This window comes from Mustela lutreola, chromosome 2 (genome assembly GCF_030435805.1).
Source record: "Mustela lutreola isolate mMusLut2 chromosome 2, mMusLut2.pri, whole genome shotgun sequence".
In the NCBI taxonomy this organism is placed as follows: Eukaryota; Metazoa; Chordata; class Mammalia; order Carnivora; family Mustelidae; genus Mustela; species Mustela lutreola.
The window spans coordinates 122,062,761-122,074,902 of NC_081291.1; the positions used below are offsets into that span (position 1 = coordinate 122,062,761).

The 12,142-nt window shown below is 40.3% G+C and overlaps 1 protein-coding gene across 3 annotated transcripts in view; it reads left to right on the top strand.

The window, feature by feature from the left end:
* GNB4 (G protein subunit beta 4) overlaps window positions 1-12,142 on the top strand; it is a 57,211-nt gene that overhangs the window by 21,622 nt on the left and 23,447 nt on the right. For all 3 annotated transcript variants that reach the window (XM_059163410.1, XM_059163411.1, XM_059163412.1), the window contains exon 2: window positions 4,967-5,064. In XM_059163410.1, the coding sequence (XP_059019393.1) occupies window positions 5,008-5,064 (57 nt within the window). In that variant the 5' untranslated portion in view covers window positions 4,967-5,007. The remainder of the gene's footprint in view (window positions 1-4,966; window positions 5,065-12,142) is intronic.

The following is a 12,142-nucleotide window of genomic DNA, read 5'->3' on the forward strand; positions in this document are numbered from 1 at the left end:
ACCCAGTGTGTTATGTCATCTGTAATTTGATCCTAATTTGAACAGATCAGATGTAAAAAGACATTGGTGGAGTAATTAGGGAAATTTGAAAATGGACTAGGTATATTAGCCCCTGAATAATTACTGTTAATTTTGATAGATCTATTAATGTTAATATGGTTTAATAGAGAAGTGTCCTAATATTTCTGGAGATGAGTGCTGATAGATTTCAGAGTGGAATGTCTTGCTGTCTGTGACTGACTTTAAAATACTTAGGAAGTGGAGACTCCTGGATGGCTCAGTTAGTTGGTCAGGTCATGATCTCAGGGTCCTGGGATTGAGCCCTGGGTTGTTGGGTTCCCTGCTTCTCCCTCTTCCCCCCGCCCGATCCCCACTGCTTGTACTTCTACTCTCTGTCTCTCTCTCTCCAGTAAATAACATCTTAAAAAAAAATAGAAATTTAAAAAAATGAACAAAATCAAGAAAGAAATACAGCAGTAACACGAACAATTTATAAATGGTATGGTATATATATATATATATATAATGGGTGTCCATTATATGGATTTCTCTACCTTTCTATGTTTGAAATTTTCCCTAAAAGACTAGAACAACAGAGGAACAATGAGAACTTGAATGTTCTAGAAGAGATTATTAAGGGAAGTATAAGATTACTGGAAAGACAGTAGGTAGGATTTTTTTTTAAAGGTTATTATTTATTTGACAGAGAGAGATCACAAGTAGGCAGAGAGAGCGAGGGGGAAGCAGGCTCCCTGCTGAGCAGAGAGCCCGACACGGGGCTTGATCCCAGAACGCTGGGATCATGACCTGAGCCGAAGGCAGAGGCCCCAACCCACTGAGCCACCCAGGCGCCCCAGTAGATAGGATTTAAATCACAGGTGGAGGAATTGGACCAAAGGACAGAAAAGTCAGTTCCTCTATTCCAAATGGAGGGAAAGGAGAATGTGATGAGTCTGTTACATTTGTATAGTTTTACATATCTATCTGGTGGTAGAAAATTGAAAGAGTTCATGTCTGATGGCTTCTGCTTTCTCTGTGATAGAGAAGGCAAGGTCATTTGTAAGATGGTGTGAAAGGTCAGAAGCTTAAAGAGTTCAAAGGAACTGAGGTAGTTGATAGAGTGAAAGTGATGAGTAAAAAGCTAGGTTGCCGGGTGGTTTTGAGGGCCCAGTTGAGATGAGTGAAATGAATTTGTAGTGTAACTACTATGCGCTGTTTGGCTTTTTAAATCAATGTTTGGTGGCTTGAGTACTGGCCAAAAGAAAATAAGTAGTTGAATTCATACAAGGTTGTGATTTTTGTCTGTTGAGTGTGACAATGTAAAAGGGTTGGGGAAACTAGGGTTCTGCCAACTCATGTGGGTATATTGCTGGACCTGGAGTCTAATCTGTTGAAGAAGGGGACTCGGAGGGACAGGATGAAGGAGTTCTGGAGGAGTGCTGCACAGAGCAGTGATTGTCCTCAACTACAAGGTATTGTATGCCTGAAAGTTACTAAAAGACTAGATCTTAGATGTTCTCTCTACAAAGAAGAAATGGTAATTGTGTGATGGGACAGTTAACTCTTTGTTAATCGTATTGCAATAAATAAATGTCAAAATCACTTTCTGTAACTAAAACTTACACAATGACTTACACAATGTTAGGGGTCAGTTAGATCTCCATTAAAAGGCAAGAGATACCATAAACTCCTATTGAACTCCTCTCTCTCATGAACCTTCTCCTTCAAGGGCTTCAAAGTGTCTGGGATTTTCACTACTTACAAGATAGTAAATTAGCCTGTTAACTGTTTCATAGATGCTAGCAGATGTGAGACTCCTTGGTCAGAGACCAAGGACTTTATTCCAGCACAGCAAGTAGCCTATCCTGGTGTTGGTTTGTGCTGATTCCCCCATGTTCCTCAGTTCCTATGGGGTTAACACCAGTAGTGGGCCTAGATAGAGGCCACATGTAACCAGATTTGTGTCGCAGCCCAGAAACACTGAGCTTGGGGAATGTACCACTTTTTTGTAAGTGGAAGCAAACCTCTTCTGTCTTGGCGGGAGACATTGTCTCATCCCTCAAGGTTGCTTATCCAAATAATCCCTGAGAAACAGCTCCGGTGAGAGCAATTAAGGCCTTACAGTTTGGCAGACCCAGGAAAAATGTGTAGGGATATTCAGGGTCCTTGACCTCTCCCAGAAGTAATCCAGGAGTGGAGAAGTAACCACTCCATAGAGTGGTGGTGATGAGGGAACTGCTTTCTCTTTGTCATTTCTGTTCATGGTACTCCATCCTTTTGGGCACCCAAGCTGGAAAATCTCCTCCATTTGGTGCAGATCCTGGTATATCCTGAATAGCTCTCGGTGGCTGTGTTACCTGAAACTGGATTTGCCTTTTGGTGAGTGTTGAGCCAAAAGGCAGAAGCCAAAGTAAAGGAAAAGGAAAAGGAACGGTTTTACTTGCAGTAAGTAAAAGAGAACAGTGGGTTAATTTTTTTCCCCTCCCCAAAGCAGTGTCTCGAAGGAGGACAAAATTGGGGAGCTTTTAAGCTAAGGGTGCATACGTATTCGTGAAGGAGCCTCGTCGGTGGGGAATACAGCATGGAGATGAGGCAAAAGTCGTCCTAAGGTGATGGAATCCAGGTCAAAGTCACGAGGAGCTGTAAAAGCAGAGGCCAGTGTCCTCACCTCTCTAGCTCTGGATGGATGGACTGGTATCTGAGTGCTTAGAGGGTTTAGATCCTGCAATAATAATTCAAGAGTGTGGGTCAGGTGCATCTCCTGGCCTGATGTGGCTGGCTGTTCTCACATTCTTTCCCAAGATGTCTGGGGCCCTGAAATGACTTTTAAAGAGAGCTGGGTCTGTTGATCTTTTTTCAGGAACCCCTTACTGTTTCTGTTTACAGCTCTGCTGTAGAGAGTCAGTTGTATGTGGGTGGCTGTTGGGGTGAAAAGGCAGTAGTCGATGGGTAGGTAAATGGCAGTTTTGAACACCCTGAAACAAATGAGACCTGTGATGGACCTTCTTTTTAGTACATCAGCAACTCAGTAAGAGCTTTACACCAGTTTTGCATGCCCAGAATTTTTTGGCACTCAGCAAATAAAGAAGCATCAGAACCAGAGTTTTTAGGATTTGGGGGCCAGTGATATCTTTGGAAATGTCCAGCAAAGGTAATTAAGGTTGTGAATTTAAAGAACCTGAATGCTACTTATTTCATTAGGCAGAATGGTCTTCCAGATTGGCTGTAATCCAACCAGCCTAGTACTCTCTGAGGAACATGCTAAATTATTAAACATAACTTCATCAAGAAATGGTTAAGCCTTATAATGATAAAAATTTGCTGGACATTTAGATAAACAGAGAGCTGTATTATAGTAGTAAATTGGACATGGATTATTAGAATGATGTCAGTTCTTCTTACTTTGTAGTTTAAGACCATTCCAAGCAAACCTAATTAACTTGTTAACTTGACAAAATAAATTTAACCCTAATAAACAGATACTTGAACTACAGTTGAAGTGAATGAAGGCTGACACCAGAAACACATCGTCTCTTATTGGAATCAGAGTCTCTCAAGTGGGAATTTAGAGTTGGGGTAGTCATTTGGACCTCTAATTTTGACCTGAGGAAGTAAAAACTGGGTCTTGTGCTTGGAGAATCAAAGAAGTTATTTTGTAGAAAGGAGAAAACAAATAGAGAAAAACAGGGCAGGTAGAGGAAAAAATACTACTAGTCTTCAACTTTGGTTTTTTCCTGAGGTGGTAATATTCCTGCCTTTGGGTTCTGTGATTCATCCTAAATCCTTAAAAATTTTATTCCTTTATTAAGCTATTTCAGGTTAATTTATTGGAGAGGTGTCTTGGGTGCTAGGGATGTAGCAAAAAAAAATAAAGTGAACAACGTCCCCTCCTCGAGGAGCTTACATTCTACCAGGAGAAAACCAACAACAACTAAGCAAATACATGCTAGATGGTGTTGTCATGAAGCAGCCATATAGGGTAAGGTGGGTGCATATGGGCTGTCAGCAAAGGTCTGTCTGAGGAGGTAACATTTGAGCAAAAGTCAGCAAGCAATGAAAATATCAGGGGTAAGAGCGTTTCAGGCCAAGGGAAGAGCAGGTGTAAAGACACTGAAACTAGATCCTACTTAGTGTGTTCAGAGGACATCAGAAAGCCTTTGGAGTGGCTGGAGCAGAGTGAGGGGCAACATGATGGATAAGGTTAGAGAGGTGTGTAAGGGATTGTGTAGGGCTCTGTAGGTCAAGGTAGACTTAGGTTTTCCTCTGAATTGGAGTGGAAAACCTTGTAAGATTCAAAGGAGAAGAAAGACGATGACTCGGTTGCTATACTTAGGACAGAGGAGGACAGTAGAAGGGAGCCCAGGTGAGAGATGGTGGTGGCTTAGACCAAGGTAGGCAGAGTGGGGGTAATTGGGTTTAGTCAGGTCCTAGTTACTTTTCTGAAGGAAGAACTGCAGGTTGTGCTGATGGGTTACATGTAGGGTGTGAACGAAATAAGGATGACTCTCCGGTGTTTGACTTAAAAGGTTGACAGGACTTCCCATTTACTGAAACAGGGATGACCTGGGGGTGGAGTGGGGTTCGGCTTTGAAGTATGAACTCTGTGGTGCCTATTAGACATCTAAATTGGGATAAATAGGAATTATGGGTGTTGTCTGAAGTGTCATAGATGATTTCTCTCTGTACTGTATTCTAGTCCTGACGGTCTGTAAATTAGGCTTGACTCTTCAACTCAGGATTTCTCTTACATCCTGGGATCACGTTCTCCGTTGGACCCTTTCAGTGAGTAATTGAGGTCTGTATTTGCTAAGTCGGTTGTTGCCGGATCTTGGAATTGCTAGCTCGCTTGAATTTCGGAAGGATCAAAGAGAAGTTGTGTGTCAGTGGTTTAAAAAGTAGGTTAATGTGTAAATGGAGACCTGAATCTAGCCCGCTGGGTTTTTGTTTTTGTTTTTATTTTTGACAGTTGCTTCCACTTGCTGATTTCTGAGGCAAACAAGCAGAAGGATGAGTGAGCTGGAGCAGTTGAGGCAGGAAGCCGAACAGCTACGGAATCAGATCCAGGTAAGAGCAGAGTTTCTCGTTCTCGAATTTTGACACTTCTGTTTAGTAGCAGCAATGAATAAAATGTGTTCATTATTGAATCCGTTTACAAATACTAAATGCACGAGTCTTGAAGTGGTCAGTTTGTTTTTATCATACCTCTAAAGTACTTTCTAAAAACGATTTCCTAACAAATATCTGTGTGGACTTAGGACCTCTGTGTCCCTAAGAAGTTAATACTCTATATGTAATTACTGTGGAGAGACAAACCTAATTCTTATTCACAGACCTGGAATTGTAGCTTGGTTTTTGGTGTCCTGTGATGAGGCAGATATTATCACGTTGCAATACACTAGAAAAATCTGAATCTCTGAAATATTAGATTGCAGAAAAACATGAAAAATTATTAGTGGCATAATAAACACATACCTGTCATCTTTTACTCTTGGAAATCAACTCAAAACAGTGAAGAACTTAAACAAATACAATTTTTATCTAACCAGAAAATTTAAAGACCCTTAGAACTTCATGCCAAGAATCAAACAGTAATGCATCAAGGTGTGGGAAAACTGAGAGGGACGGTTTTTGCAAAGTGACTAGTACTCCCTCAGCAAAACACCAGTAACCCTCTGGAACAGTGGAAACACGTTTTCCTGGACCAAGAAGATAGAGATAAAAGATGGCATGTCTATTTTCCTTCATGTTTAGGAAGCCTCTTGGTGAGCAGGGTAGAGGAAAGAGACTGGACTGTATCCTTGCCGTGCCTACTTACTGCAGAGAAAGCAAGGTTTGAAACAGTAGGGGATACACAGAACTTCAGAACAAAGCCAGGAGAATCCCTAATGACTCAGAACACTGCTGGCCGCCCCCCTGCCTGTGAACCTTCTTCCGCAAGAGCTGTTTCAGAACTCGTCTGATTTGATGACGGAAGAATCAGAAGAGAGAATCAAGCATAGGATCTATACACAGATATTACAAGAAAAGAGGAAAGGAACAGGAAGAACAAAGGATGGCTGAAGGACACTCACCAAAACAATGTGGATACTGACTGGATTGAAATCCTAACGAACCAAATCTCCTTTCAGGAATTCAAGGATGTGGATGATTAAGATGCAAATAAGAACTCTGACTTTGGTAGTTTAGGTGTCTGACAAAGCTGTCAAAGGAGGGATTTATTTTGCATGGGATGATGAGGGAAGGACTCACAGAATAATGTCTGAAGTAGATATTGCCAGCACCAGAAGGGATTCTCTGCCACCTCTGCTTGGTGTCACTTGCTGCAGAAGCTGAACAGGACTGACAGACTGGCTGAGTGCATGGTCCCATGAGCATGTCATTTAAAAAAATGTTCTCTGTATACACGAGCTTGGATTTTTCTTTCTTTCTTATTTTTTTTTAAATTTTGGAATATATAAATGAGATCATATGGTATTTGTCTCTGACTTCTTTCACTTAATGCTCACAGTGTCCACCCGCGTTGTTGGAAATGGCGAGATCTTTTCTTTTTATGGCTGGATAATACTCTTGTGCTTGTGTATGTACCACCTAGATTTTCTAGTTTTATGGTTTCGGGTGTTAACTTCAAGTGTTTAATCCATCTTGAGTTTATTTTTGTGTCTGGAGTAAGATAGTGGTATAGTTTCATTGTTTTGCTTGTGGTTCTCCAGTTCTCCCCCACACCATGTATTAAAGAGACCATCTTTCCTCTGTTGTCATAAATTAATTAACCATACACACACAGGTGTATTTCTGGGTTCTCTGTTCCATTGATACATGTGTCCATTTTTATGCTAATACCGTACTGTTTGATAACTGTGACTTTGTAATGTAGTTTGAAATCTGAGAGCATGATGTCTCTGGTTTTGTTCTTTTGTCTCAAAATTTCTTTGGCTACTCAGGATCTTCTGTGGTTTCATACAGAGTTTAAAAAGTGGAATGTGTATTTTTGTGGAAAACACCGTTCGATTCTCGATAGGAATTGTCTTGTGTCTGTAGCTTGCTTTGGGTGGTATGGATTAACAGTTTTCTTTCGATCCATGAGCCACAGAACAGCTTTTCATTGATTTTGTGTCTTCCAAGTTTCTTTCATCTTTGTTTTAATAGTTTTCCGTGTACAGGTCTTTCACCTCCTTGATTAAATTTATCCCTAGGTGTTTTATTCTTTTTGATGCAGTTGTAAATGGGATTGTTTCTTGATTTCTTTCTGATAATTTTTAGTGCATAGAAATGATACATTTTTTTTTTTAGATCTTGTATATATTTTGTATGTCTTGCAGCTTTACTGAAATTTTTTTTGATAAGATTTTATTTGACAGAAAAACAGCGAGAGAAAGGGAACACAAGCAGGGGGAGTGGGAGAAGCAGGCTTCCCGCTAAGCAGGGAGCTTGATGTGCGGCTCAAACCCAGGACCCTGGGATCATGACCTGAGCCGAAAGCAGACGCTTAACAACTGAGCCACCCAGGAATCCCCTGAATTTATTTCTTGTGTGTGTGTGTGTGTATGTATGGTCTTTACGGTTTCCTATATATAACACCATGTCCTATGCAAATAGTTTTATTTCTTTCTTTCCAGTTTGGAAAAACTGTTCCTTTTTCTTGCCTAATTGCCCTGCTGAGGACTTCCAGTAATATGTTGAATTACAGTGGGTAGAGTGGGCATCCTTGTCTTGTTACTGATGTCAGAGGAAGAGCTTTCAGCTTCTCATTGTTGAGTATGATGTTAGCTGTGGGCTTGTCATATAGAACTTTTATTACGTTGAGGTATACTTCCTCTATACCCATTTTTTTGAGAGTTTTTCTCATAAATGAAAGTTGAATTTTGTTGAATGCCTTTCTGCATCTATTGAGATGAGTGTATAGCTTTTGTCTTTCATTTTGTTAATGTACTGTATCATTGATTTGTGGATGCTGAGTCATCCTTGCATCCCTGAGGGAAGTCTCACTTGATTATGGTGTGATTGTTCCAGTATACTGTTATATTTGGTTTGCTAATAATTTGTTGAGGATTTTTACATCTGTCTTGATCAGGGGTATTGATCTGTAATTTCTTTGTGGTGTCGTTGCCTGGGGTGGTTAGCCAAATACATGGTCGCATACTAATCTCCTTAATCCTCTTAGCAACCCTTTAATGTAGGTGGTTTTGCTTTGTTTTATAGCTGAGGAAACTGATCCTCAGTGAGAATGAAATAATCTGCCAAGGCAACGTGGCTACTAAGTGCTAGCTCCAGGATTCAGGCCAGGTATATGTATGTTTTTAAAGATTTTGTTTATTTACCTGAGAGAGTGTGCGTGCGTGCATGCACAAGCTGTGGGATTGGGGTGGAGGGAGAAGGAGAAGCAGACCCACTGAGCAAGGACCCAGGTGCTGGGGTGGATCCCAGAACCTTGACCTCATGACCTGAGCCAAAGGCAGACACTCAACCGACTAAGCCACCCAGGTTCCTGTGTGCCAGAGCCTGTGTCCTCCTGGCCCTGCAGCCTGTGTTGTCCTATGAGTCTGGGGCCTGTTCTCTGATGATGCGCTGCTCTTTCCCCCTTCATCGCCCTTTTACAAATGGTTTCCTTTGCCTAGGGTCGTACTACCTTGGCTCCAGTTTTCCGCCCATTGACTCCTGTCTGTTGAGTCCCAGTCCTCTGAAAAGCCTCACCAGAGTCCTGTCCTTGGATTTAGTCTCCTTTCATTGAAAGGCCCGCCGAATGGCGTGGTAGAAAGTGCATGGGCTTCAGCTCTTCCTAATCCTGTGGTCTTGAACAAGTTTAACTTTTGTGACTCTTGATCTCTTTCCTGTAAGGTGAGAATACCAGTGCCCAGTATGTAGGTTTGTGGAGATCACGTGAAATGACGTGCTTAGGACTTACCAGTAAATTACGGCACTTTGGGTTTGTGTTACAAGGTTGACCAGAGCTGGCCTCGTTTTTATAGTTCCCTGGGGACATTTGCCTCTGCTGCTTATACTCTAATCATTGTTCATAGCTCACCAGCGTCCCAACACAATTGCATGCATAGATGCAGGTGCTCACATTCCTCTCCCGTAATTTCAAGTGACCACGTGTATGTATGGTGCTATGTACTGTACCTCTCAATTTAATCACATCATGCTATATTTCAAGGCCCTCCGTTTGTCCCCCTCACTTCTAGAATATATAATCTAACTGTATACTTCACTGTGGTATAAACACATGACATAATGGAAAGGTATGCAATCTTACGCAGTTGGATTTATTTTAAATTTAAAAAGTAAAGGAAACATTCTTCTTTTATAATTGTTATTTGGAGTGAGAAATAGGTCACTTTTGCACAAGGATGTCTTACATTTTGGTGGACAATATGGACTTCAGCCTTTAATTGGGAATCATTTTTTTAAAGATTTTATTTATTTATTTGACAGAGATCAATTACAAGTAGGCAGAGAGGCAGGCAGAGAGAGGGGAAGCAGGCTCTCTGCTGAGCAGGGAGCCCAATGCAGGGCTTGATCCCAGGACCCTAAGCTCATGACCTGAGATGAAGACAGAGTCTTCATCTGAACCCACTGAATCAAACAGGTGCCCCAAACTGGGAATAATTTTATATTCATTTTATAATGGATAAGTGTCCATAAGAATAAATCCTTCTGCATGTGAGTAGAACCTTCGCATGATTTGCAAGTAACTGCTAATTGTATAATGCTTATATTCCAACGTTTTAATTTTATCAATTTGCACTATTCAGTAATTATCATTTACTGTTTAATTGTAGTACTAATATTACAAACCTTCCATGAGGGCTGACATTTCTGGCTTGTCTACTGCTATAACTGTGGGCCCAGGATAGTACCTGACATTTTTTTTATTTGAATGACTGGGTTAAGAAAGGTGACCTAAACAAGGATAGTACCATTTTCACAAAGCTTAAAATTAGAAAACTGTTTCTAGAATTTAGTCTTTACCTCCACCACTTTTGGAACATAGATAGCTCAGGCCATCACCATCATTTCTGGAAATTCTTTTCATTGTAGGATACTGGACTAAATTATTCTTTGCCAAATGAGGCTTCTCAACCCACAATTTGACTAAGAATGAGAGAATCCTATGTTTGTGTAACTACTTGTGAACACCCTTACATAGAAATAGTCTAAGTGTTACAAATAGGTTGAAAGGCAGCTAAAAAAGGTCGTGTGTTCCATCTAGTCTTGGCTGCAAGCAGAGGCAGGCATTTTTCCTTCAGCTGACTGTGACACGCTGCCCATTTGGGGCATTTATTCAGCTACTGTGTGCTTCCTCTTTGCACAGGAGTGTGCTAAGTACAGTAGGGAAAATGTGTTGGAGAGGATAGTACCCTGACCTTTGAGGTGAAAAAATTGTTTAGTAGGAAGAATTGTGCTTCTGATTTCCCCACGTTATATGAATCCTCTCAGTTTATTGAGAAACTTGATTTAAAACATCTTGTTGCTTATTAAATGTTATTCGTTATATTGATTTGTTTCACTGTTATCTTCTTTTTGATAAGGCCTTCACTTGTGTAAAAATTTAAGTTCTCTTTGAAAGGCTCTCCTAGAATGCTTAAGCGTAACCAGCTGCTGACATGTAAGGACCTTGCTACTTACAGATCTGACTCAGTATGAGCCATTTCCTATTACAAAAATTGTTTTCCTAATGTATCTTATCTTTTCTTCATTGGACCTAAAATACTCCTAATTGCGTTTACACTGTACACAGATACTAAGCATTTTAAAGAAGTGCTATATATTTATAAAAATACTTCCGAAATGACCTGAGTATGCTATAAATATCCTTCCTATCACCTCAACTTCTAAATGCCAGAACAAACCAAATGGGAACTCTGAACCTTTTTGCTGAAGCTTAGAAACATATAACTCTGAATACTCTGGGCCCATTAAATCAACCTAGTTCATTTTTACTCATGGAGATGCAATTTAAAATCTTTTAATCATAAACCAGAAGTATATTTGTACAATAGAATTGAGAGTCCCTAAATGAACCCATATATCTAGGGCTGATTGATTTTTCTTTTTCAGTGAGGATAATACGACCATTTGAGAGGGAAAAAACAATCTTTTCAACAGATGGTGCTGGGACAACTGGATACCCACATGCAAAAGAATGAATTTGGACTCCTACCTTATATCATTTATAAAAATTAACTGAAAATGGTACCTAGATATAAACGGTAACAGTGTTGAAAATTTTAGGGGTGCCTGGGTGGCACTGTCATAAGTGTCCAACTCTTGGTTTTGGCTGGAGTCATGCTCTCAGGGTCCTGGGCTTGAGTCAGCTTGAGAGTCTCTCTCTCACACTACCCCTCCTGCTTCTGCTGTCTCTGTCTCTCAAATAAATAAAATCTTTAGTTACAAAATTTTTACTTTTTTTTAAAACACAAACTGTTAACCTTTGTGGCCTTGGATTCAGCAGAAGTTTAATATGACATGGAAAGCCCAAGCAACAAAAGAAATAGATAAATCAGACTTAATTTAAATTAAAAACTTGTGTAAGGACACAGTCAAAAAAACGAAAAGATAACCTACAGAATGGGAGAAAGTATTTGCCAATTATATATCTGATAAGAATCTAGTGTCCAGAATATATATAAAGAGCTCCTACAACTCAACAATAATAATGCAGTTTAAAAAGGGGCAAAAGATTTGGACAATTCTCCAAAGATCTACAGATGGCCAGTAAGCTCATGTCCAGATAGATATTCCATGCAAAGAAGATGCTCACCGTCACTAATCATTAGGGAAATGCAGATAAGAACTACAGTGAGATACCACTTAACAGCCATGAAAGTGGCTATTAAAAATAAGAATAAAGATGACAGTGTGGGTGAGGATGTGAAGAAATCAGAAAGCTCATACTGCATTCCTGGTGGGAATGTGAAATGGTACAGCTGTTATGAAGAAAACAACTTGCCACTTTATTAAAGAGTTAATTGTAGAGTTACGCGTCACTCACCACTCCTTGGTACATATACCCAGGTGTCGCGGCCGGCGTGACAAATTGACCAGGAACATGAGGGTAAGAGGATGGTAAAAAGAAATTAAGAGACAAAGAGATGGGGGCAGGAGGAGCACTGAGGATGATGTCCAACGGTGCCAGTTTTAT